At 49.3% G+C, this 27,169-nt stretch overlaps 1 protein-coding gene across 1 annotated transcript in view; it reads right to left on the bottom strand.

The window, feature by feature from the left end:
• The window catches only part of LRRC75A (leucine rich repeat containing 75A), a 97,976-nt gene that overhangs the window by 43,211 nt on the left and 27,596 nt on the right, over window positions 1–27,169 (bottom strand). Inside the window, exon 2 of the mRNA XM_072882497.1 lies at window positions 21,346–21,474. Within this exon, the coding sequence (XP_072738598.1) occupies window positions 21,346–21,474 (129 nt within the window). The remainder of the gene's footprint in view (window positions 1–21,345; window positions 21,475–27,169) is intronic.

Below are 27,169 nucleotides of genomic sequence, written 5' to 3'. Positions count from 1 at the left end.
CCACCTGCATCACATCACTTATTGAACAACTCCTTCGCTACAGCCGTAAGCTCAATATAAGGCTGGATTTTTTTTGCGGTCGGAGGGTGCATGAGTGGCAAGGCAGACTGCCTCAACCTGCAGAAATTCAAACCCGCAGCACTGGGTTTTGGCAAACACTATGTGCCCCTTCCATAGGAGGGACAATAATCAAGCACAAGACATATACAATGAGAGCTGCCATTTTCACTAAGCATATTGTCTTATCACCAGAACCAAATTGCAGCAGTAATCATTCCTGAAATAACACGTAGGGATGAAGCTCCAGCAAAAGCATCACCAGTGATACCACGGAAGACCTGGCTCCTTCTAGCATCAGGCGTTCACGGTGCACGTGTGTGGGAACGTGCATTTGTTACTCTGGTTTCCAGCCTCTGGGAGGAAAACTGCAAAGCAGCTCTGGGTTGGGGAGATGGGACAGACCACACAGAGAGTTCAGCTTTCCCAGCTGATGATGCTGCCAGGACAAGGCCTGTTTTGTAGAGCTGGGATATGCCCTTTCTCTTAGCACCACACTCACAGGCCGGCTGATAAATGCCTGTAAGATGCTGGTGATGAGCCATCTCCCTGCAGATCCATCAGCTACACACCTGGAAACATCTGCGAGTTTGCAAAAGCTCTTGGTGCCGTGATCTTGCACACGCCTGTACAGCCCCTGTGTCAACAGGGAGAGAAACCTGTGCCACGCACGCAGAAAAACCGCTTTGAGCAGCACCCGAATAGGGGGAAAAGCCTCTGTACAAGGAGCAAGAAAGCCATATGGCACCCTCTTTCCTTTTAATTTATCTTGGCTGCTCAGCTGGCAAGTTTTCAGGAGGAGATGGGCCTCACAGGGCACGTGTATGAAGCATCCCAGCTCTCAGCAGGACTCAAGGGCAGCCATGGAGCCCACAAAGGGCAAACGCAGGTGGTGCAAGCATCAGCTCAGATAAGCAGGCTTTGGGCAATGTCTTGGCTCCTACTCCACCATGCCCCCTCCGAGCTGGCAGAGACCTGGTGCAGCTCTCAGCCAACGGACGCGATGCTGAGCGCGAGACAGAGGAGCAACGAGGGGAAAGCTGAGAGCAGAGGCTCTTCCCTGCAAAGGGCCCCTTTCCCCATCATTCCTCCTCCATCTTCGCCTGCCTCCAGCTCTCTGGAGAAGGCGGCGGCTGCTCGCTGCTGGGAGGAGCTGGGAGATTCATGAGATTTTAATCCCTTAACAGATTTCAGCTGGGAGAGGGATTCATGGCACATGCCCATCTGCAATCCACAACCAGCCCCACGCCAACAGGATCTTGTTCAACTGGAAAACAAGGGGGAGAGGCACGAGCCAAGCCCCATCTGTCCCCATGGTGGAGGGGGTGCCCAGGCATGTGCCAGGGACCACCAGGCTCCTGACCCTGGCTCCAGCCCTGAGAGGAGAGCTCTGGATGAAGGGATGAGCAACAGCGCTTGAAATGGGAACCGGTTAAACCCCAGGGATAAACATGAGCAAGTAAAGGCAGGAGCCAAGCTTACCCCCCGTGCGTCCTGCTAAACCTGCCCTGGTTTCTGCAGGGGGACCTGTTTTATCCTCACTGATGGTCTCACCTGTGGCGTAGGAGAGAAACCGTTCAGCCTCTATCAGCACCATGCACCGACAGATCCCGTACGGCCCGTTGGTGAGGTATCACCCAGCATCTGCACACCACGTTAACCACAAATAAGCGATCCTTGGACGCGTTCCTCACCGCTCTGCCGGTGGAGGGAGGGGGGGGTAATTGGAAGCAGAGGGATGACACCATGGGAAAGCAAACATGGGATGAACAGGACCGTGTTTTCACTGGGGATAAACAACCATGGCGTCACTGCCTGCCCTCCTTGCATCACCGTGCGGCAACGACACCTGGGCGATGCACGGAGGTAAGAGTTGTGTTCACAACCCGAATTTCAGGGCTGCTCCAAAAGAAGCAGCCGGAGAGCTCGGAGGAGGACACAAAGCATATGAAAGCCTTGTGATAAAGATGTTATTGCAAGTTCATTTGTTTTCATTAAGAAATGAATCACCCGCTCCTCCCCCAGCAGCAGAATCTCTGGTGGTGTGCAGAGCCCTGGGGGGGTTGCACCGGGGCCAAACATCGTGTAAAATAGGCCAACATTAATGATTAAAGAGCCCTGGTAAAGAATTCCTGCTGCAGTACAGCAGGGGATTGACCTAAATTAGAACAATTAGCCATTGTCTCGGGTCGGAGGAAGAGACAGGTTTTTGCTCGCATTATTACATAGTCCCATGTTTCTGTCACTTGCAATCAGTCTCTGGGAAAAAAAAAGGGCACCGCAAATCTTAACATGCAAAAAGTCCCACATTGGCCCTCCAAAACCATGACTTTGACTTAATTAAAATTTTAAACTTTTTTCCCCCCTTTTCTGTTTCTTTTAAAAAACTTTTCAAACTTGTGTCATTCCTTTCTGGATACTGCAAGATCCTGCTTTGGTGCCCAAAAAGCTCCATCCGTGCCCAAACCACTGCAGCCACAGGCCAGGGAAACCGCACTCATCCTGGCAGCACCACTCCCTGCATATGAAATATTTGGTGTGGAGACCCCTCAGCCAAGATGTTTGCTTTCCATACAGTTCAGTGGACAGTGACCCTTAAAACCTGACCTATTTCATACCCAGAAAATAGAGAGAATGATAGATTTCTTTCCAAGTCCTCCTCTTTGTTTTAGTTGTCTTGCGTGATTAGCTGGGACAATAGGATAATAGTTTGGACTAGTAAGCAAAAAAAAAACAGTTGAGAGAAAAAAACCCTATGTTCACAATGGTTAACAGAGTTATTACACAGTAAAACAAAGACATAAAATAGTGAGAGATGCTCTAGGAAGCCCTAGGACAGATTTCCTCAACCGTTTTGACATGCATCAAATCAGTTATTACAAATTAGCATGAAGCACAGGAGAACAAATCCACAGTAACCCGTGCTGATGTAGGGATAAACTTTGGGGTTTGGAAAGGATGACAATAAAATGAAGAGGAAATGTTATCTCAGCACTGTGAAATGTCCCCATGTGCAAAGCTTTCACAATGCCAGGAGATCCCTAACGTGTGCCAAAGCTGATGGGCCACAGGGACCTCCAAATACCTGCTAGGAAGGCGGCAAGAGAAGGCACAGGGACACATCTCAGGCAATGAATTAGTAAGTGAAAGCCATGTCCGCTATCCACCAGCGCAGAGCGGCTCAACCCAACCCAGGTCAACGCAGTAGCCGTGAAAAGCTCCGCTCACCCAAACCTGCAGCCGCTCCTGCGGCCCCGCAAAGGGCTTTCCCCAGCCGCTGGCACCGGAACGGCATCCTGCTCCCCGGCGCCGGGGCCCTGGGGTTTAATAGAAACTGAATTTACGATGCCTTCCCTTTTGATGTAGTCACGCGGAGCTGAAGTCATCTAATGGCTTTCTGGTTTTCTTTTTTTTTCTTTCCTTTCTTCTTTTTTTTCCCTCCTCCCCTTGCTTTCAAAGCACGGGGCTAAACTGCAGCCTATTGTTGCATGCAGACATCTGCGCTGCAGCCAGCCCCAGCCTGCCACTCCAGACTTTCCTTTTGAAGCCCTAATGGAGTTTTTCTCCAGCAAACCGTCCTCCTCCTGCAAGACCAGGAGCCGAGGAGGTAGGAAAGGCTTTAAATCCACTGTTCCGCTCTCACTGAAGGCCAAAACACACCAACACCCAGCTCAGGTTGGTGCGAGATCGTCCTACTGCAGGAGGCTCGGTGGTTGCTCCTACCTTCAACCCCATCCAGGTGTGGAGGGGAGGATCCACGCCGGCAACAAACCCCTCTTGCTGCATGGCTGGTCGGTCATTGAGTTCCTTGGGCAAGGCATGAAAATGCACGTGGAAAAATCCCCGTTGTGCTGTAGGGAAGAGCTCTCCAGGGAGGTGTCCTTAAAATATCACCGTCAGGATATTGCAATTCCCTCTCCATCATTTCAGATTCCTCCGGGAAGAGACCCCAGCGTGTGGGGAATAAGCGATGAGGTGGATGATGCCCAAAGGCAAGCAGATATAGGCATGGCGGATTAAGTGATCTATCTTGTCCACACAGAGCGAAACAAAATCCAAATAAAGTGACAATATGGCTTTAAATGGGTCCATTTGACCACCCAATACCCCGTGCAGAAGTTCTTTTGAAAATAAATCAAGGCCATTTTAGTTCAAATTAGAGGAGAAACGGAACAAATTTAATAAAGGCCATTTTAATAAGAATGATGTTGCTCCCAGCAGGGTTCACTGCAACTGGGCTAATCCACTTGATCTTTCCTGAGTTTCCCCAGGTACGCAGCCATGGGGCCAAACACTGCCAGGGCTCAAGGTTAGGGCCAAGCACTCACTGGCCACAAAGACACTCTGATGGCTTTTATAAGGGAAGGATGTGCCCCAGAATTAATTCACTTTATGAAATGGCCAAGGAAGACCAGCTGGTCCTGGAAGAGAATGACGGTCTCATATATGAGAAGAGGCATTTGGCTTCTTACAGGAAAAATGCATTTTTCTGGCATGGGAAATTCAGATTTGGGCTTGGTGACCCCTCTGTCAGCACGGCTCCAGCAGCCAGCTCGCTGCCAAGTCCTTCCCAAGCTCTGCTTACGTCCCCTCTCCAGCCACCCATGTAGCAGCAGGAGGCTTGAAAAGAGAACAAAACCAAACCAGCTCCCGATTTCCCACTGCGGAAGGGCACTTGGTGGTGGAGCTGGGTCCATGGGGTGCAGGATTTGGGTCACGGACCTGGGAGCAGCCAGCAAGACCCTCGCAGGGCTGTCAAATTACCATGTACCGCCGGTTCCCTTTCTCGATGCTCTTTGCCAGGAGAGGAGCATCTCCACCTCAGACAAACCACTCATTTCTGTTCTGCAATGTCATATGTTACAGTGGCCACTGTGGGTCCACAAGAACTCAAGAGGGCTTACAGAGGGTCAAAGTTTAGCATCAAATAAGGTACTATAGCTTATTTCAAATCACATAACGTAGGGTTGTTTTCATATAAAACTATCTCAAATATTAGGAAGTGGTTTGTGGGAAATTCTACTGAGAGTATGTTAAAAGATACACAGAAATAGAAATGCATAGACATAGAAGTTGCACTGAAATGCAATGCAAACCCACCAAACACAGCTCCAGATGCTGTTTGGATAAGGAACGTTGTTCATACTGGAAACCTTACTCTATTCCTTCTGGTTTGCTAGGATATAGGCTTTACCATCAAAACCTCCCATTTCAAGACGGGCAGAGGTAAAAGCAGCAGTCTAAAGCAGCATAAATAAAAGGCAAAGAAAAAGATGGCTTTTTTTTTTTGAGGAGAAGGACCAGTCTTCTATCAAGCAATAAACTATACTTTGATAAAAGCTTATCAGAAAGTAAAACTTCCCATCCAGCTGCAACCCTTTTGTACAGGAAGGAGCCTTTTTGAGATCTTGCAAGGAATGAGAAGAGGAACCACTTCTCATCCGCGTTCCTGATCAGAAAACTCATCCCATTACCTGGCAAAACCCAAACCCAGCAACCAAACCATCCAGTACAATCTCAAACCCCGTGCCCAGGCCTGCAGCGATCAGGCCAGGTATGCAGAAACAGGAATGGTAGCCCCAGCTACTGCACAACATGCCCCCAGGCTGAAAATGCTTTTGCATAAGACTAATTGAAGGTTGGGGCCATGATTAGCTGCAAGCCCCAGGCTGAGAGCACGTAGCTTAAGCAGCACTTGCTGGTCCTCACCACCTTATGGGGAAGCCTGATACACTGGTGCAGGAGCAGTGGCTGAAGGCGTCCCTTAGCAGATGGCAGGTACTCCGTGCCAGGGCAGACAGCATCAGCTCTGGCAGCAAACACGGCAAAATTAACATTTTGCGGAGTCCTGGCCAACAGCAGCATAAAACTCAATGACGGAGAAGTCAGCAGCTGGTGCAAACCGTAAGCTTCCTCAACCTGAGGACTTCTCGGCAGGTGGTGCCTGCAGGGATAACCAGGCTCTCGGCTGAGGGTAACTGCCTGACCCATCGCATTGCAATCTGTCCCCAGAAGGTCACATTAATTCCGTGGTCCAAAAGGAGCAATTGGCTTTGATCAAATTAACCAAATACTCAGTCATCGAGCATGGCACATGCATTAACTTCATGGTTCAAAAAACCCCAGATCCTCTGCTTCCAGGCAGCTCTATCAGTGGTGCAAACCCTCTCCCCAACTCAGCCCAAACCACAAAGGCACGAGATCACCATGTCTTGCCATCACATGCGAGTTGCAGATATGGGAGTGGACGTTAACCTCCTTAAGATGACCAGCAAGGGACTGAGCACCAGCAAGGTTAATTCGTTTGCTCTCAGTAAAGGATTTGCTCTTGTTCAACTTACAAAAACCAGCCAGACCAGTCCAGCTCTGGACTGGCCTGACACCACAAAGCCACTGCCAAACCTGGGGAACCCATGGCTGAGGACATCTACACTGGGCACGCTGGGCATCCCGAGACAGTACTGATTGCTTGCCTAGGACAATCACAGACTACCAAGGACTCTGGCAATTAAACCCTGCCTTGAGCTAGCCCAAATTAGGAACTGGCAAAGCTGCAGCAGAACATTGAAAGAGGAAATTTGTAGAAACAAAGAAAAGAAATGGAAACCAATTTTGCAACTCGGATACTGCTATAAGAAGCGCTCATCATCCGCTTTGACGAAAGGCCAAAGTGCGACACATTAGATTCAGTGTTGACACACCGAAATGAAAAGCAATGTGCAATAGGGCTTATCAAGAGAGCCAGAAGTACAAGATGAATGGGATCGCAGCAACTCAGGAAGTTATTCAAAAGGATCCTGGAGTAATATTACACTTGGACTTCAGAGAAGCAATTAAAGAAGGCAATAAAATCTAAGGTGATAGATGGCCCTGAGGGAAGCATGTAAGATAAAGGGAAATTGCAAAAAAGAATAGAAAAATCTTTTGTGAGAGCTACTGGAGGGTACCCAGCTTAGCTTCTGCAGCAGAGTATAAATGAGCAGCAGTCAAAACGACATGGGGAATGGCAGGGGATCTGTGTGCTGCTTTGCACCCATTAGTGGCATTGCCCCACGCTGCGATGCCTGATGCCGCTGACTGCATCCTCAGTTGAGATGTGCACAGCAAAACTTTGACTGCGGAGGAGGCTTTTTGAGCATCACCACTCCAACATGTGCTCCTGATATACACAGTAAGATCCTCAGCCAAATAAATTGGATGCACTTCAGTGCTATAAACAAAGTCATTAATGGGAAGGCCATTTAGATGCCAGTGTTCATTCTTGGAAGGGTCACTGGACCATCCTTTTAATGACAAATGCATCTGTATCCTTCTGATAGACACAGGGAGTTATCATAAAACAAAGCAAGCAGCTAAAAATCCAGAAGAGCCATTAATTACCCTGGAAGTATCTCAGCAAACAACTGTCTCACAAGTTAATCATTGTAGCTGGCATGGAACAGCAAAGACAGAAAAACACCCAAGGTGCTGTGCTGACTGGATGGCAAATGGGAAGAGGGGTCGAAGGTGCCGACCTCTAACGTCTCCTGAAGTCAGTGCATGCAGTGGATGATGGCACTCGCCATCCTCCTACACCCACAGACAGGGAGGATTGATTTTGGAGTCCTGGGGGACGCAGAGCCCCTGGGCAGCTCCTCCCCGGGGGGGTTCAGCCGCTCCCCATCACTCGCTGCCACTGTCCAAATGCAGTTTGCAGGCAAAGCTCCCCCGTGTTTTGGCAAACAGCATCGTCCATCCCCTACAGACCTGATGTCTCTACTTACCTGCGTGGCCCCAGGCTGCAGCAAGCACTGCATCTCCAGGGGGGCTCCTCCGTTTGCTTTCAGGCTCTCAGACCCTGCTTGGGGGCAATGCACACAGGATGGAGATGGATGCTGGAGAGTGATGGGTGCACGGAGCTTTGCACCGTGTCCGTGATACCTCCCACCATCCTGCCTTGAGCAAACGTGGCTCTTCAGCCAGACCCTACCCCAGCCGCTCTCTCTGCAGGAGCCAACATTTCTCAGGGGGCATCCCACTGGGAACCGCAGGTCGGAGCCCAGCACCTGCCTGTGCTGCTAAACGCAGGAACCACTCGCCTTTCTTTGTACCCCTCTCACCCCAGGGTTAAACCAGAAGTAGCTTATTTGGTTATTTATGTCCCAGATGTAGGACAGCACGTAGAGATTTTCCCAGCCCAACAAGTCTCCTACGGAGCCTGTGTCTCAGCTGCACCACACCGGATCCCACGGGAAGCAAACCCCAGTCCAGTCCGTTATTGCTGTTAGAGGACAGCAGGAGCGTCCCCAGGATACCACTGCAAATATTTATGTAATTCCGTGGGAGCTCTCGGCCCCTCGCCACAACCCCTGGGAGTCTCGTGACGGGCACGAGAGCCTGGGAAGGGGCGGCAGCGACCCCCTCGCATCAGTCCCCGTTGCTCCCCGCTGCAGGCGGGCACAGAAACGTGAATCCCAGGGCAAAGGCATAACCCTCAGAGCAACGCTCGCCTTCAGCTCATTAACTACTGTGGGGCCCTCGCAGGCACAAGAGAACTGGGAATTTTATTTTTTTTTTTTAAAGAAAAAAAGATAAGATCACAGCAATGAAGCAGCAGCTAATAGCAGTGGCTGCGCTCCAGCCAAGCTCTCCCCAGCAACAGCTCTGGGATGCAGCAAGGCTTGAGGGAGTGGGGTCACTTCATCAAGTGCTCCAAGCGGATGCGATTACAAACGCAGACACAAGCGCTGTACTGGGGATTTCCTGGAAAACCGGATGGAAAGGAGAAAAGGGAAAGTGACAGAGAAATAGGGAGGATTAGCAAATTACCTAACGATTGCAAAATTCTTTGAAGATGGAAAGGGTGGGATACAGCTCTTACCCAAATCCCCAAATATCCCAAACTGTGAGATAATCGCTTGCTGGACTTTGGCCAAAAATCACAGTCCCTGTCATCTATGAAGAGCAATCACTGAAAATCCTGCTGGCAAATTCCCTATCTGCAAGACCTTGGCTCTTTGCGTTTCTTTATTACTTTTTGCCCAACAGAGCCAGCGCAGCTGCATCCCCTCGGGAAGGAGCAATCACCTGGTGATTCCTGGGGGAAGGAGGACACATCGTACACCTGGGGTGAACCAGACAGACGGGTCCTCTCACCTCATCAGCACCCCACGGGGTCCTGACCCACCCCAAATCTGCAACGCTGCTCACCGCTACATCTCTATTTGGCTGGGTGAAAGCATCTCCGAGACCTGGCACAGCCAAACCCCCGAGGGGCCGCAGAGCTGTTCCCACGAGGTGACTCTATGCTGGGGGCTGCAAAGGCAGAGCTTGGAGATAATCATAGAATCACAGAATGCTTTGGGTTGGAAGGGACCTTTACAGGCCATCTAGTCCAACCCCCCTGCAAGAGCAGGGACATCTTTAACTGGATCAGGTTGCTCAGAGCCCCGTCCAACCTGAGCTTGAATGTTCCCAGGGATGGGGCCTCCACCACCTCTCTGGGCAACCTGCTCCAGTGCCTCACCACCCTCATTGTAAAAAATTTCTTTCTTAAATCCGGTCTAAATCTGCCCTCCCTTAGTTTAAAACCATTGCTCCTTGTCCTGTCACAACAGGCCTTGCTAAAAAGTCTGTCCCCATCTTTCCTGTAGGCCCCCTTTAAGTACTGGAAGGCTGCTAGAAGGTCTCCCCGCAGCCTTCTCTTCTTCAGGCTGAACAACCCCAACTCTCTCCGCCTGTCCTCGCAGGAGAGGTGCTCCAGCCCTCGCATCATTTTCGTGGCCCTTTGATACTGGCGAGATCAGTATCAAAGGGCAAAACTTCTTGCTCCAACAAAGAGCCTGAAGCATACATCAAGACAGCTGTGATGCTGCAGACGGGCTAAATGCGAGTAACTCTTCAAATTCAAGGATTAGCGCTGGAAATGCGAGTGCTTCCAAGACCCAGAGGTGTTTTGGTTCAGCCCTGATGAGTGCAGCGTTGTGCACAGCCCTTCCCAACTCCAGACATTGCTTTCCCCTGCTGTGAAATGCTGATAATGCTCTTTCCCTTCTTCAGAGAGGGCTTGAGGAACCAGCGAGGAAAGGGCACGGAGAGCCGCTTGGCAGTAACGGAGGTTTATCCTCAAGGGCTTTCAGCTCACCCTGAAGCATCACGGGCACTCAGCACCGCTGAACCCCCCTGCAAAGGCTGACCATGCTACCCAGCAAAGAAGCTGAAATTTGGGGTACATGCACAACCATGCATTTTTCTTCAAGTCCACGGCACGGGGCAAAGGCGGGATTTGGGGCAGGCGATTGCACCATCGCGTAGGACCCCTACCTACATCACTCAGTGCCGCTGAGCCCTCGCTAGCTAAGCTCCATGTGCTCCTCAGCAGGGCACACTTCTCTGCCCTTCCAGAGACTCTGAACATGTCACCAGCTCCATCCTTTCCCCCAGACACTGGGGAACTGCCCCTGCTTTGCAGGAGAGCAGCAGTCTCACCGGGATGCAACAGGGCTAACCAAAATGTGCCCTGGGCACGACAGCCTTCGGTGGCCAGGGTTGAAAAATGGGTGTACCAGTTGCTTGCAGCCCCAGAACAGCTGAGATCGGATCATGATATCTATTAGAGCTTCTCTCACCCATCTTGACAAATGGTGAGCGGGACTTTTCTGCCTGAACCAAGTCGGACGTGGCCATAACCCGTGGCTAGGCAATTCCTCAGCCATCAGCAGCGGTCTATCAACAGAGAGGAGACCCCTCCTTATTAAAACCCTCAAACTCTCCTTATTAAACCATTCATTTCTGCAAATCCACACTGCCAGCAGACCATTTGCTTGCTTGGTACTCACACACCTGTGAGTTAGGCTGGAAATAGATATTAAAATACCCATCTAAGTGCTCAAGTCACCCAGCTCTCCCCTCCAGCCATACCATGGGAGAAGTCCCCACCACGCACTCTTCAGTGCTCGAGGCAAATAAATAATGCTCCCGCGAGGAGGCAGGGAATCAATATGCTTCCTTCCTTTGCGGTAAATTATGTTCTGATTAAAAGCTAAATGAGTTGAACTCAAACGCCAATTACCATCAGAAAACATTAATAAAATATGTTGTTACTGTTTAATGAAGTACCTGTTTCTTCATCTGTCATTTCCCTTGGGGACACTTACTTAACTTTATCGGTGAGGATGCAGGTGAAGCGCGTGGCAGGGCGGACAGTCCCGGATCCTCAGCTCGGGACGGGGATGGGAACCTGCCTTTGCACTGGTACTTCTGTGCAATGACACACAGCTCCTGGCTGCCAGAGCTGTGCCAGAAGGGTTCTTAGAAAAGATTTAAATTTAACCAGGACAAGTACGGCCCTTGCCAGCTCTAGCGAAAGAAGCTCAGCTTCAGTGGTTCATCCTTCTTCATCACAGTTTTTCCTAGCAATATTCCCCATCTTGTGCTTCTCTGGGAGCAAGGGACAAGATCAGACAGTGTCTGCTTGACCCAAATTAGTTTTGTGGCACGGATGTCATGCGAGTGGCTCTTCAATGTGCTTCTTAGGTGACATTTTTTGGAGGAGAGCAATGCATTAAGAGACCACGGACTCGGTTCAGACGCTCTTTACATTCATTCGCTCTCATTATGCTCTATCACATCGACAGGGCTGAGCAGCAAACCCTTCCCGTGTATTAACAGACTGACTTTTCTGAAATTTCAGAGCATTTTCATCTGGAGACCAAAAAATGCTGCTTCTGACAACCCTCTTGGAAAGCTGGTATCAGTCTGCAGGCAGAGGAGCAGAGCACACAGGTGACAACTACATTTTATAGGGACTTGCGGGTCTGAGGAAGAGGCGGGTAAGATCTGGCTTCAGCACAGGAGATGGCGTAGATGGGCATGTGTGGGGTGAGGAAAGAACTTTATCCAGAAGACAATCTGAAATCCCCAAACACCTCATTTAACGATGTAGTTTCTTCTTTTAGGTCAAGGCAGAGCTGCTGAACCCCAGGTGCTGCTACAAAACAAATACTAGAGCCTTCTCCAAGAGACTTCACCGACACTAGAAGTGAGCCTTGCTTGTCATGACCAACAGCAGAGCATCTCTTCTGGCTCTTTTTCTTGCCCACTGTGAAGGGGAGGCCACCAAGAAGCAACGTGAGAGGAGCCCCTTCTCTGTCCAGCCATGGAGCATCAATGGGAGAGTCAAGAGCAGAGCCAGCGGGGATCTATGTCATCTCCTACGGGTTTTTTTCTCTAGAGGAGAACAAATTGGAAAGAGAAACAAGGAGGCAGGGAAGAAACAACTGACCCAAGGAACTGGCAGATCCTTCCAAAATGCAGCCACAGACCTTTTCCTTCTCTTTTTGGCATTAAAATACTTGTGCCAACCTGCCTCCTTCTCCCTCCTCTTTAGCTTTGGATTCAGCTCTGAAATTTACCTTGGGTGCTTAGCAACTGCTGCCTTTTGAGAAAAGATGGGGCCACCATGAAATGTCTTTTCCTGCTCCCGGTTCTTTTTTTAATCTTCTGCTCCAGCTCTGACCTGCGTGGTGATGCCCATCACTGACAACCGGTGTCACCCAAGACACTCTCGACAGCTTGGCAGAAGAGGGGAAGCCGTGCACGCAGAGCTTCACGCATCACTCGCCGGCTCGTGTGGCACCTGACATTTTGGAGGCATTGCAACATCCATCTCCAAGCCGACAAAATCCACCCTGCGGCAGTTAGGAGGGTTTGCAGATGGTTACACAGTGGTTAGGAAAGGTCGTCTTATTATTAGGGGAACCGAGTGAGGGGCCTAGCAGTTCTGCCAGCTGGCGTTGAGATTTTGGGTTTTATCTTTTTTGGGTTGCTTAAAGTTTGATAAAAGTCACCCTGGCCACACTCGACTTTTTTTTTTCTTTTTTCTTTTTTTGAAAAGCCTCAGTCAGCTCATCCAATAACCATTTGTGTTTATACAGCCTCTTTCATCCCAAATTGTGCTGCAGCATTTCAGAGACTTTCAAATCACAGATTCTCTCTTCATTGACCCCCGCATGGTATCAGTTAGGTAGCTGGGAACGTGAGAAAGCCTTCTTTGTCTCTCCACACTGCAGTAAGAGTTGCACACGCTGCCACGCCTTAGCCCAATCCCATAAAAAACTCAATACTTTTTAATCCAAGGGAATTTTTTATGTCACTGATAACAAGGTATGCCGGCTGGGCTTCCCCAGGCTGTTCCCCCACGCCTGCCTCTTCTGCACCGAACAGGCTCAACTCCCATCGCAAGCTGAATTTCCCTCAGAGACATAACTGGTATAAAAGTCTGTAAAGAGATACTTAATTTTCATAAATAGGCCCTAATTTTCATAAATTAGCCCAGGCATCCAAGGGAGATACTAGCTAGGCAGAAAGGGGGGTTACCCCATCACACAGAGAAGGGAAAACAAAGCATCCCAGGGGTTGAGGGCAGACAAACCCTACACACACGCGCCCCTAACCAAAAATTACAGTGTCTTGCACAAATAGAGGCCAGCTCGTCCTACAGCTGTGACACTGGTGCTGTGGGGGAATACAGATTTAGCATCTTTTATAAGGTACTATTGCTTGAAGTATAGTTAATCTACCTGACATTTTAATGTGTTTTTTTTTTTTTAAAGGACAGGAATACTCTCCCTGGGTTCCTACACCATGAAATGTGCTTAAGTAAAGGGTTGCATCCTGCCACTTCCCCGCTGATGGTGGCGAGGTGTATTTTTTTTAAAAAGAAAAATAGACACCAGCAGAACAGTGCCACAGATCAGACTGTGATTTAATTGCTCGACATCCCCACGTGCAAACGGGCCGAGTGCTGGGGAGCAAATTCATCAGGCAGGGAGGGACAAGGACAGGAGGGGCTTCCTCGCATCACACGGGGTTTGGACAAGGAGGCTGAGGCAGGGCTCGTCCCCTCTCCCTCTGCAGTCCCATTTCACATACGAAACCAATAATTTGCCAGTACCATCACAGTCCATCTAGACCTCACTGTTATTCCCTTTTAGCCTTAATATTTTAAAAAAACCCCCGCAAAGTGCAATTTTCCCGTTTCCAAGGCACTCCGCTCAGCTTTAGCTCACACAGAGGGGCTTTAGAGAACACCTCTCTTTTTGCAAAGAAAAGATGAGCAGAGGGCATGACACATTAAGTTAGGAAAGAACCAGAGCTGTCGTTAGTGGGCTCTGAGCTTCACAGCCTGCTTCATACTGCAGGATGTTTTAATGTATTGCAGATGTCTTAAATACCCATAAAGAGTGATCTTCACACTTGGAGCAAGACCAGAGGCGGGGGCGGGGGGGGGAAAATCCCCATTAATACAGAATACAATTGACTTAGCTGAATCCCCATCATCCCCTTTGCTTTTATACACGGTATTTGGGGGTTTAGGGTTTTCATTCATAAATCAGCTTCCTTTTATGATGTTTCTTACAGCAAAGAACAAATAATACTTAGTGCTCTCGTAGCACTTTGCATCTGGAATCCGAGAGCTTTGCAAGAAGATGTGCGAGATGCATTTTCCTTGCACATCTAATAGCAAAAGGGAAAGGTAAGAGACTCGTCGAGGCTGACAAGCTCACCTGACAGACTGTGCCCGGGCGTCCCTCAATGTGTCATCACCTCACACCTACAATTTCAGCTCGTATTGCTGTAAAAATGAGTGTGATGTCAGAAACTCGGAATGATAATTTGAATTCAAGATCAAATAATAACATGCATGGTGGAGGAGCTGGCTTATGTGCTTGGTTTGGGGATAAAGGCACCGAGCTGGTGGTCACTGTATCCTGATTATATTCGTCCTCTATAAACTGAATTTATTAATACAGTTTTAGCCACATGTCACAGCACACAGGACAGTTAATAAGAGGAAAAATGCTCATTTTCGCTTCAATGCAGCTCCATCAGAAATAACACATTTTAAAAACGCAGGGCATAAAAACCCCAACATCATCTGTAAGTTAAATCCTTATACCACAGGGCTGAAGAAGTGTTAGAAATAGATTGTTTCATCCAGGTAACAATAACCACTTTTTCTTTCTATACTTTCTTGTTTTCATGGGTGACAATTCATGTAATCAAACCCATACTGCAAACCTGACCAATTTAGAGCTCATGCAGGAAAAGACATCTGAGCCAGGGATGCGGCTAAGCATATATTTCTCAAATGACAGAGAAGCAAACAAGAAAATAGATCTTCACTCTATCCAGAGCTCCACGGCCAAAATCCATTTGCTTCCAGTCCCAGCACATCACCTCTCCAGCTACACCAATTTATCAGAAGAGTTTTTAAACACCCCCCCTAACACATTGCTGTCACCATATACCTTGAAACACTATGAATTTTGGTGAGGAAGCTGAGGACCACGTTATCTGTGGCACACAGCTTCCGCGCTGAGATGTTTGCCCATATCTAGCACCCTACATGGAAACGGGATTTCATCTTTCACCTGTCTTCTTAATGGAGCTGTAGCCTAAGAGGTCCTGGCACCGACAGAAGAACGGACAGGCAAAGCTGGACTTTGGGACGGGGTTTTGCTAAGCTGCTCTGCCAGCCCTTCCCTGGCCACCGACCAGCAGAAAAGCCTTCCTCTACAGAAAACGGTAGGATGGGGATCAGCAAAGCCAAAATCTCATTTTGGATTTATTCTGGGCAGCCTTCAAGGGCTGGAGGAGCTTCCATGCTACATCCCCAGACCGGTGAGAGCTGGTGCAATCAAACACCCCAAGGTCGCAAGGGAAAAAAGCAGCCTTTGCCCAAGGCTTCACTTTCTCCTCTCCTCTTGGCTTTGCTCAGCGCTTATCCCACATTCAACAAGTCCTCAAATCAGAGGAAAGCCTGACTCACTCCCTATCACGGTCATCAGTCATCCATACATGTGGCTTTAGTCTGTGGAAAAAGAAACCGGTTTAATTTTCCAATAGTTTATGGCCAGATATCCCTGCTGGCAAAAAGAGCTGCGAATTTTTTACGGGGGCCCTTTGCTCCCTACGCGTTTGTGTTTTCAGCTCCTTTGCCTGGAACAACTCCCAGTGGAAACCCGAGCGGCTGCAGGAAAGATACAGGGCATCAGGGCAGCTCCGTCCCACGCCACACGGCTTTGCCAAAGCGTTTTGTCCCCTTTCCCCGTTCATGGGGACAGACAGACATCGCCCCGGGGGCCGAGAGCACCGGCAGCACCGACTGCCTCCTTACCCTGGCCCCACGTTTTGGAAAGGGGCGGCTGCGGGCTGTGCCTGGAGCTGAGCCGCTTTCCGAGGAACTCGTCTGGCACCTTCCCATGGGCGCTGGGCTTGGAGAGAGGCAGGAAGATAAAAGACTGCACCAAGGGCATGGTTTTGGGGAAGAAAACACTTGTTCAAATATCTTTGATCCTATGCAAACACCCCATTGGAAAAGCATTGCTGCACAATTTGTCTGAGAGTTTCCCGAAGAGCAAAACTGCCTCTTCTAAGGCACAATAAACACCCAAGGTTTACAATAGCTGCACAAGGTGATAAATACGGAGTGCAACATCTACGGGCACCACTCAACACAACGTTCACGTGCAACGGCAGCGTTTATTTGATCTGAAAGCTTCACCACCAGACAGCGACCCAGCAAGCTGCAGCCGGAGCTGGGTGGTTGCTCTCGCACGGCTCCGTCAGCATTTCTGGAGGCACCGTGCGGTCACGCCGGCACGTCCTGGCCTCCTGAGGAAGGGGTACTCCAGACACCCGGTTCTGGTTGAACTGCATTATAGGTTTGTGACTAGGGATGGGACCGGATCCAAACCCTGACTTCCAAGTGATCTGGAAAAGAGTTTTCATTTGGCTCCTAAAGGAGCAAAATCACCCAACACAAGCACGTCGGGGAAGGCTGGGATCTCAGTGGGGTCTGGAGAGACACGGTCCGGCCTTTGCACGACATACCCTGACGTCCATACCAAAGCTCACCCAAATGCTTTCTGCACTCGGGCTCATTCAAAGCACTCCAGGCTCCTGCGGCACAAGTTACATTTCTTGCCTTGCTGCTGGTTTGAATTGACTCACTGGAATAAGCATCCACCAAACTGTGCTGAGCCACAGCCACGTTGGAGAGCCCAGGCCAACTTTTTTCTGGCCATACAGACCAGGATGTGTTTACCCAGAGCTTGGAAAAACGATTCAACTTTTATTTTAGCTCAGAGGAGAGACCAAGGGGTCACCTTTAAGCTAAGGGTGGTATAAATAGAGGCTGAGTGAAAAAAGCAACGTACAGAAAGCCAGAGAAGTGCTCTCTCCAGAAGGGAGGAGGAAAGCAAGACCCCGTAACCCCGAGCACACACGTATTCAATAGAGCAAGTTAATAGGGCCCAGGGCCCAGGTCGGCCCCATTCTTCAGCCCCATCTATCCCACCTCCGTACGGATGTGGGCAAGTTCACAGCTGCTTCAACCTGCATATTCATCTATATTCGTGCCACAGGATGCAACGGCATACCTTCAGCAGGCAGAGCAAAAGCCAAAAATTCTGCAACACTCCTGGCCCCGAGCTTTCTCCTGCTCCCGTACGCTGCTGCCAAGTCTCTGTCAAAGAAACTGCAGGGAGGGAAAGAGGTCTGGGGGAAAGGAGGACTGGATGCTGGAAAATAACCCAGGTGACTAAGGCACGCAGGTTTTTGGGGACATAAAGAAAATCAGTGTCTCAGAAAATCACAACCAAACACTGGGATGAAATTACTTTTCACCCCGCACCCTGACCTGCCAAAAAAAAAAAAAAAAAAGAGGGTTTAAAGCACAGCTGGTGGCACCTAAAGCCTGAGCAAGGCCAAGTCATGGACCAGGAGCTGCAGCACAGCCCTGCTGTTGCTGGACTTGTCACCTGCACAGCCCCTGCTTTCCTCTCCAAGGCAACACCCATCAGTCTCCCAGGGATGCTCCAGGGCTTAGCAACTGCCTGCGAGCCCCTGAGGATCCCGGATGGAGCGCCTCGCTGCACGGCAGAAGATGCATTAATACAGCCGTTGCCGCTCCCATGCGAACACTTGCCACCTGCCAGCATTTGCCACAGCAGCCTCGTAAGGGACCGCTGGCCCGGAGAAGCTGCCCCTTGCTCCAGCACCAAAGCAACTGCATGGCATGGTGCAAACCCCGAGCTGTGCAAAGGAGGTGGGGAGGACCAAGTACATCCAACGAGCAGCGTCTCATGCAGAAGAAGAGCCTCAATGCTGCACGGGCTGGATTTATTTGGGTTTGCTATTGCACGTTTTACCACCATGGTTTGCTAGAAGCCCATGATTCAGTATTAGGAGTTTGCATCTCTATGCTTACACTGGCACTAACTTCTTCGCAGCATTTAGTGCCAAAAGAAACGTGCAGGGAGACATGCGAAAGCAGGTGTTCGCAATGGAGCAGTTCGCCATTGCATCAGCGGCCTCAGGTTATTTTTATGAGGAGCGCAGAGCGCACGCTTGGCTGCGGCTCGTTAGTCTCCCAGGGCAAAACGTGGAGGAGAAACCAGCTTAGTCACGACGCTTTGGAAAAGGGTAACCTCAGCGGGGGGAACAGGGCCTCTCTGCCTGGAAACACGCCTGTCAAAATAGGTTTCTCCAGTTTCCCATCTCATTGCCCCATGAGGGAGGAGAGAGGAAAGGATCTTATTCTCCATAAGAAAAGGAAAAGGGGTGTATTGGTATCCTTGCATGGGTTTAGCTACACAGCACAGGGATGTGGCTGCCTCTTGAGCTCACGCTGTAGGACGTGGGACATCCATCCTTGGTCTGGAGATGGAGATTTGGGTCCCTGATGTCCCTGAGCCATGTCTGCATGCTGCTGCACTCGCTCCACTCTTCCCAACATGGCTTATTGAGTGGAGAGAGTTTTATGAAGCTCTTCCAGCGCCAGTTTCACACCGCAGCCCAGGCAGACATACCCCAAGCATCACCGTGGCTTTTCTTCAGCAAAATTAAAGGAGTCTTTAAATATTTCAAAAAAGCAATTTCCCTCATTTTTCAATAGTGGTGGAAGCTATTATTAAGTATAATATCCACAAGAAACAGCAGTGCATGACTCTATCCCTTCATACACTCTTACAGGAAATTAAAGACCCATTTTTAGCAGTAAGTACAGGAGGGCGATGCCTGCAGGTCCCAGCTCGGACCCTGGCCCTATCGCACCGGGCACATCACACCTATGGATGGTCCCTTCCCAAGAAGAGCTTAAAAATGCCACGTGCAAATCAAAAGGAGGCATGAGATGGGTAAACACCTTGCAGTTCAGCAGCAGAGACAAGAACACATGAGCTAGCTCTGAGTTTGCTGTCTCCAGGAGGGAAAAACAAACAAACAACCCCCCCACAACAAAATCCAAGGATACAGAGTGCAACAAGTATGCTCTTGGCAGAAATTCAGAGGCCTGATGAGCTCGCTGGGACCTGCTGGGAGATACACACATCCCCTCCAGGAACACCCGAAAAATATCTGGGGTTCACTGTGTGATCCCCAACGGGAGCTGGGTCTTGCTCAGATGTCCCCCCCCAAGACATGGCTGGGACATCGGTGGTGCTGCCCTCCAGGAGGGCTGCAGGAAGGGCTGCACCCCTCTGCATCACAGGGCACGGACCCACAAACATCAGGTATGCACCCCGCGTGGGACGTTTGCACCTCTCCTCTCCGCTCCAGGTTACGTCAGCATATGAAGTCTTACGTGCGGTAATGAACCTGGATGATTGATGCCATGGCGCTGCTCCAGGCAGCTCTTTCCCAAGGACAAAAAGGCATGGGAAGACTTTGGAGGATGAGGAAGGAGAGTGTTGGGAATAACGTGGCCTGGGAGGTGATTCCTGGTGGCCCTCAAACAGAGCTCCATCACACCTGCAAGCGTGACCAGAGCCAAACACAGTTTACGGGGGTGGAAGGGCTTCCTTTTTGCTCAAAGTGAACTTTTTGATAGCTTATTGGTTCCAGACAGCAAGTTCAGGGAAGCCACGCAGCTCCCACACTCCCAGGGAAGCTGTTACAATGAAGATGTTCCATCAGGAAGCTCTGCAAACCCTCCTTCGGGCTTACCGGAAAACATCACTCAGCCTCTTCCTACAATTCACATCATTTGTTTTAAATGCAACCTTAATTCCTGACAAGCAATGTGCAGGGGAGAAGAAAAACACCACCATGACAGATGAGCCTTCGGCTCCCCCACCATACTCTGACCTGTACCAGACAAGATGAAACACGGACAGAAATGTCTCTTTAGGAGGAAGCCCATTCCTGGGAGTTTCAAGAGGATTCGAGGGAGCATCACCAACTACAGCTCCTGCTCGCCCTACAGCCTGCACAGTGCTTCGCAGAAGAAAGGTATTTCCTCTGAAAGGCGCGCATCTTAGATGCTTGCAACCAATTCATCCTTGGTGCACGACATGTCACCACGACTATAGTGCCAGGACACATCACACTGATGTAGCAGAGCTGTGCCATCCTCCCAAAATTACAGGTAGGGAACTGCAGCACAGGAGGACTAAGAGCTCAAAAATCCCCAGAGATCTGATGCCACCTACATCTCTGTGATCACCGTCTGGTAGCTTTTGGTCTTCTCTCTTACCTCTTCCTCCTCATCCAGCGTGTTTTGAGAGATCAGACACTTCATACCTTTCTAAGCCTACGCTGCTCTGCAAATCAGACACCAACAATATTGCTTATTTAAAAGAAAGCCTGGGGAAATAAACCTTAATTATCCAAACAGCCAGTAGCCACGACACAAAGTCATGTTTACCACAGAACGGAAGGGAGCCAGCTTGGAATTTTCAAAAGCCCTTATGCTGCTATAGATGCCAGTAAGCAAATGGGGCTGAGAGTTTTAAAAGGTCACATCTGCCTGGGGCTGTGGTCACAGAGAAACCTGCTCATGCCCAAGCCCAAACAGCAGCCTTTGGAGGCTGTGCTTTTTTGGGAACCTGGCCTTGAAGGCACAGCCAAGGACTCTCTTGTCATTTGGGGTCGTGATAAATATCGCACAAGGGCGAGGAACAGACTGTTATCCTTGCGAGGCAGAAAGTGCTCCTGATGGGGTAAGGTCTTTAACACAGAAAGAAAAAGTGGCAGAAAGCAGAAATCATTTGCAAAACAAAGTGCTAACAGCCAAAGTACTAACATTAGATGAATGTCACTTGGTCAGCTGGAAAGCCTGATACTGTGCCATCAAACCACGATTTCTGAGCAGGTCCTCTCTGTCCAAAGACACACAAAGACACCTCTCTGTCCAAAAACCAGCAGGCTTTTTCCCTGGAACTCAGAGGTAAGCTCCATACTCCCAGCAGAAGAGTTTCCCAAGTCAGCACACTTATGGAGGTGTGGTGAGACCATGGTACCTACCGGTTTGGGGCAGTGGATGTATCTAGCAAGGCTGATGATCAAGTCATGAGTGATTGGATCCACCAGGTTTCGAAAGCTGGCGTATCGATAGAGGACATCATCCAGAGAGGTTGACTCCATTCCTAAATCCTGCAGAAAACAGGGTAAAGGAGCAATATGAGATGTGCTACAAAAGGCAGCGCCTAGTGTAGATCTTAAAATTAGCCCATGTTGGTGGTCCCCATGAAGAAGCCAAGAAGAAAGTGATAGCCACCACCCCCCAACACAAGGAAGGAACACAGGAGCATGTCACCCTGGGGAAAGCTGCACTCCTGTGCTTTATCTGCTCTGCAAAAAGGCATTAGGGCTGCAGGATGAACACACTCATGCCTCTCACAAGCCATAAATCCACCGAGCGAACAGTATGCTTGCAACAAGGTAAAATAAAAAATTACTCCAGTGAACATGACAGCTTGATCAGCATGAAACTGGAATTGGAGAATAGATATAGCATAGATGTGCTCTGGGTCTGCTGTGCATAGGGAAGAAGGAATGAGCCTAAAATTGCAGCAAGGGAAACAGGAGGATAAATTTGGGGGTTTGGGAAGGGCGAAGCGCTGGACTAGATTGCCTGGGGAAGGGGTGGAGGCTCTGCTGTTGGAGACTGGACAAGGATGTGTCAGGAACAGTTCAGATCGAGCTGATCCTGCCCTAGGGATGGATCAGACCTCCTGAGGTCCCCTCCAAGACTATTTTCTAAGATTTTCAATCCTTAGACATAATAATTTGAGGAATTTTGGCAGAGAACTCATCATTATATTTAATATATTAGCGCACAGGGACAAGGAGGGGAAGGGTTATATATAGTGTACTCCTTTTACTTCAAATATCTTATCTCCACTATGTTTTGTTCCTCAGCAGCAGCCGATCAGGGGACGGGACAACACTCCTCTCAGATGAACACACGTTGCAGCGAGGTCCACCAGCCACCCCACGGGATAACCCTGTGCCAGACTGGGTCCATCAAGGAGATGTGCCTCACAGGTCTTGTCCAACACCAGAGCTCCAGGAGAGCTGGGCTCATTTTCCAGCCCTGCCTTACTGGGTGAGCTTGAACAAGCCATTTCCCTTTTGCCTTTTATTTTTGACAGGAATAAGATGGTTTGTATCTCTCTTCAGAGGTCTGCTTTCGCTTTTGAAGAGTGAAGCCCAGAAGCAGCCTCCTCTACTCCGTATGGATGGGACTTAGCAAAATGAAGACCCATGGGTCCTACAGCATTTCAGGGAACTCATCTCTCCTTTGGGTAATGCATCCACCTTCCCATGGCAGAGACACACCACCACACCTACCCCAAGGCATTTACTTTCCCGATGACCCTGCAAGACTCGGTGGGCAGGGACATACCCACACTGAGCCCTGCCTGCCACCCTGCCATGCATTTTGGCAAGACAGAGCCCCTACACTGCCAAAACAACGTGGAAGTGGTTGTTTGACAGCCAACACCGAATAGTGGAGATGTAACTTGGTAAGGAAGAACTGGCCACCAGCACTGCATCAGTGCAAACACTTGTGTAGGAAGCCACAACCTCTGGTGCTTCAAGCCCTCACTGGCAACAGGAGCTGGGTTTGTAAGCTGGCGGGCTGGTCCAGCTCTGAGTGTCTACTCCTGCTTATTGAACCAAAACACAGCAGAAATGAGGAATCATTTCAACTATCCACTAAAAAACAGGCAATGAGGAATTCCTCGTATCTGTATCTCCACTAGGAAAATGACTTCTGACCCCCAAGAACAGCCACGCGGGAGGCAGAGACTTGTCCACAACTGCGTCAAATGCCAAGTCCTCCTCCCACACAGCTGGTGGCATCTGGCATGAAGAATTTCATGAATTTCATTAAAACACATGTGTCTCTGGGGGTGCAAAGGCCTGCTGCCCAGCAATGGCAGCGCTCCCAGGGATTAACTATGGTGCCATCAAACCAAACTGGCCCAGTTCTACAAAAATTTGAGGCTGAAAAGAGCTGAGCTGCAAAAATGAGATGGAAGTTTCAGGTGAAGAAGGAATGAGCAATGCGAGAAACATGCATTAAGGGAAAGCATTTGGTGCTCTGGTCGTCTTCTTAGGGAAAACCAACTGGCTACAGGGATGAAATACAGGCGAGGACCCCGAGGGCAGGGGGTGCTGTCATGTGGAGCTGCGGAAAGTGAAACATAAAAGTTATTTATAAGGTGCCAGTAAGAGGAAGGTGCTATTTGGTGACATGGGAGTCTCAGTCTGGGCTAAGTGACTCATTTAAAAAAAAAAGTCAGAAAGTGTCAGACACACAGCACAGGGCTAAGACAATCTTATTCACCATCATCTTGCGAAAAGCAGTCCTTCCTGACTCTCCTTTTATTTATAGTTTCGACTAATAACTTGTTATTTATTGAACATTTTGCACTTCTGCAGAACTTGTCATGTGAGCACATTAGAACATCTCACAAATGCAAATTGCACTTATCACCCACAACCGCAAGTCCTTACATTTAGAAGCGATGCATTTAAAAGGAAGGCATCACACAGAGGCATTATCTCCCTTACAGAGCTGAGCAGAGCAGCTCAGCGAGATGTTAAGCCCTGCAGATGTGAGAAAGGAGTCCATCTCAAACCTGTGCTACAGCCAAAGCACCCCAGCTCCCAGCCCTCGCAGGATAAATTGTGGGTTTTGCCCAAACATGTAGAAGTGCAGTAGGGCTGGATATAGCTGCTGTTGTAGGAAATCAAAAAATCAACACGGCAGTAAGAAAGCAGCTTTACATGGTCTAAAAATTAAAAAAAAAAAAAAAAAAAAGGGAAAAAAGAAGATAATCACAGACCTGGGTAACCTCCCTTTGTACACGTGCACATGGATAAAGACCAGGCAGAAAAACAGAAATACAATTCAGGAGCTTCAACTATCAGAAATTCATGATCCCTGGCAGGTCCAGGGTACAGACAGGGACAGAAATGTGTGGCTGAGGGTGGGGACTGTCCCCTAAATCCTGGCAACACTTTGCAATTCGATCAGCTCAGGTTTGTGTGAAAAACCCCGAGACAACCGTCCCCCAGCTGATGCCCCTGAGCTCGGCTGCTCCAGGGTCGCAGTCTGCAGCTCACTATTGACAGCCACACACGCGATTTGTTAATAATCTACATTTCTCCTGCCCCCGGTGTTTTCATACAGCAAATCCAAGCCAAGAACACCTTGGCACCCCACAATAAATTAGAGCCTGTCCTGAGCTCAGAGGTGCTCCCGCCGCAATGAACCGTGTGGGAAGGCACATTGTTTGTACGTGCTGATGCTCTCTGACTTCACGCAGGCTGAAAATTATCATCTTCACTTAAAAAAAAAATCAATCTATTCCATCTTAAGACACTGGCTGTAGCAGTCAGATGGTGCAATTACAGCTCATGCCACAAACGAGGTGGCAAGCCTTCAGCGTACCGGGTTCCTTCTTATTTTTAGGGGCATCACTGCAGCACTGAGTTAACACCGGCTTTGCTGACGCTTTGACTGCAAACATGCCATTTGGTAAAAAAGAGCCGAGGCAGTTAAAAAACCACACATGTGGGACTGTTATCCCTTGCCACGAGCACCAAAAAAGCCCCAAAACATCAAATCCAACCGGCCACAAAACCCAACAGGCCAACGTGCCCACTGATTGCAAACATACCTAGTTTGAAAAATAAAGAGGCTGAACCGATTTATGATCTATCCCACAGCTTCTGCCAAGTTGGCACTTAAAGAAAATGAATTAATCTCAGCGTCGAGATCTAGAGCTATGATGAGGGCGTGTGCCTGTGCTCCCCAGGAGCAACACTGACGGCCAGGCCAGCCCACCAAGGCTGCTCCGGCATGGTTGGGTTTAATTAGGCTGGAAAAACTAATTCCTTTGTTCAAGACCGTCTTCCTCCTCATGTAGTTCGGCCCTGCATGGATCCACGGGCGACTGCACAGAACCAGGTGGGTTCAGGAGCTCGGGCTCCTTTGCAAGAGGAAAAAAAAAAAGGGCAAAATAGAAATTGTGCAGATAATGTAGGGCAGGGAGATCCTCAAAGCAAACTCCCACTCTTTCAGGGAGAGAAACACCTCTTCTAACAGCAGTGTGGATGTTACCTTCCCAGTCTGGTAAAGCTCAACATTGGGATTAAGAAAACACCAATTAAAAGCTGGATTTGACCCATGGTCATATGGCATGGCTGGCAAACACCACGCACTACCAAAGGAGCTGGGTTTGGGGCTTGGTAGACGTAATCTTGTGCACGCAGCTCTCGACACACCGAGATCTTTGAGGACCAAACCAGGCTTAGCATCTTGCTGCTTCCCTTTAAGCATCTCAAAAGTCTGACAATTTTCTCTTAAGCTAAAATTAAAATGTAGAGCAAATAAATTGGAGAATTTCTCCTCCTCTCTCCTGGGAGAGCTTACATTTTTCACATGAAGTATTCCCTCCTCCCTCCTGGTACACATTTTTTATGCACAGATGTCTTTCTCAGCTGCTCCCTAAATCTCTCTGCCACACCAGCATTGTCTCTTTTCCACCACATGTAATATTTTAAAGCCACTCAAAGCTGAAACTTGTTCGAGGCCAAGTGATGAGCTCATCTGCAATTTAATAACTTAACACCAGTTCATGCTGTCAGCAGCAAATCACGAATCGCTAGCTTTGGAGAAAACGCCCAGCATCTGGCTCGAGTCACTTGGGGTTTTTTTCAGCACGTTCCCTTTTCCCAGGGGGTCTTTACCTGGATAGCAAGTGCAACATTCAATAGGGAGGGTATAAGGGTTTAAAATGATGGTGTTCATGAGCCAGGCAGGACCATGGCTTTCTTGGTGTAGGCTGGAGGGGTGTTTTTCTAGTGTGCACCCACAACCCTGCACAGTGCTGAGATGGTCTGGGAAGGTTTGCGCACGTGCGGCAGGAGAAGGGGAACATCTCTGCATCCCTGAGCCACCTCGAGTCCTGGCATCCTCATGGGCACTGGCAGGAGGAGGCCAAGAGGACGTTCCAGTGCAGCACATTCAATTGCATATCTGCCTGCGCGAGGCAGCCGGGGCTAATGCCCAACTCGAGCGGGATTCGGGATTAATGACACAAAACAAGCAGAGAAAGTCAGGACCGCAGAAATGACCGAAAGCAATCCAAAGGCTGCGAGTGGATCAAAAAGCACCAGGGAAGAAGATGCTGACCCTGATGTTAGGCAGCTCCCTGCAACTTGAGCTGCTGCCCTGAGTCTGTCTTACCAAACCGTGCCTACTGCTGAGCACATCAGCTAAAGCCTTGCTTTGCCAGGCAAGACTAAAGAGTAGGGAGAGGAGACCACTTTGGGACTAAGTAGAAAAGCAAGAGCCTTGCTCAATTCATTTTGCTGCGCATCCTCCCTGCTGTCACCCATGCCCTGCCTGCAATTTATCTGACTTGCTTCCAGCTTTAGGAGGCCATGAGAGCCAAACCGCTCATCAGTCCTTGGGGATGGCTTACCCACTGGAAGGAAAGCTTCCTGCCACCAACTAGCTGCATTCAGCTTCCACAGGAGGAGTCTTCTGCAAGCATAGCAATGCAAAGCTATTAGATCGGGAAAAAAAAACCCAAACAAACAAAAACCCAAACCAAAAAACCACCAAAAAAACCCCAAACAAAAAATCCTCTGAAGGAATTAGAAATTCAAATCAAAGAAGTCCAACAGAAAAATGTAATGCTTCCCTCCACGGCAGCCAGCAATGGAAACTTCCCAACAACAGCCATGAAAGGCATAAGAGAACCCAATTATTTTGGAAAAAACACTAAGACAAGCGAGAGGCCAGGCACGGTCAGTCCTGCTGCCC

The sequence above is a fragment of the Ciconia boyciana genome, chromosome 17 (assembly GCF_034638445.1).
Source record: "Ciconia boyciana chromosome 17, ASM3463844v1, whole genome shotgun sequence".
Classification (NCBI taxonomy): domain Eukaryota; kingdom Metazoa; phylum Chordata; class Aves; order Ciconiiformes; family Ciconiidae; genus Ciconia; species Ciconia boyciana.
Note: the sequence above shows the minus strand (reverse complement) of the source record. Positions and strands in the feature narration are given on the sequence as shown.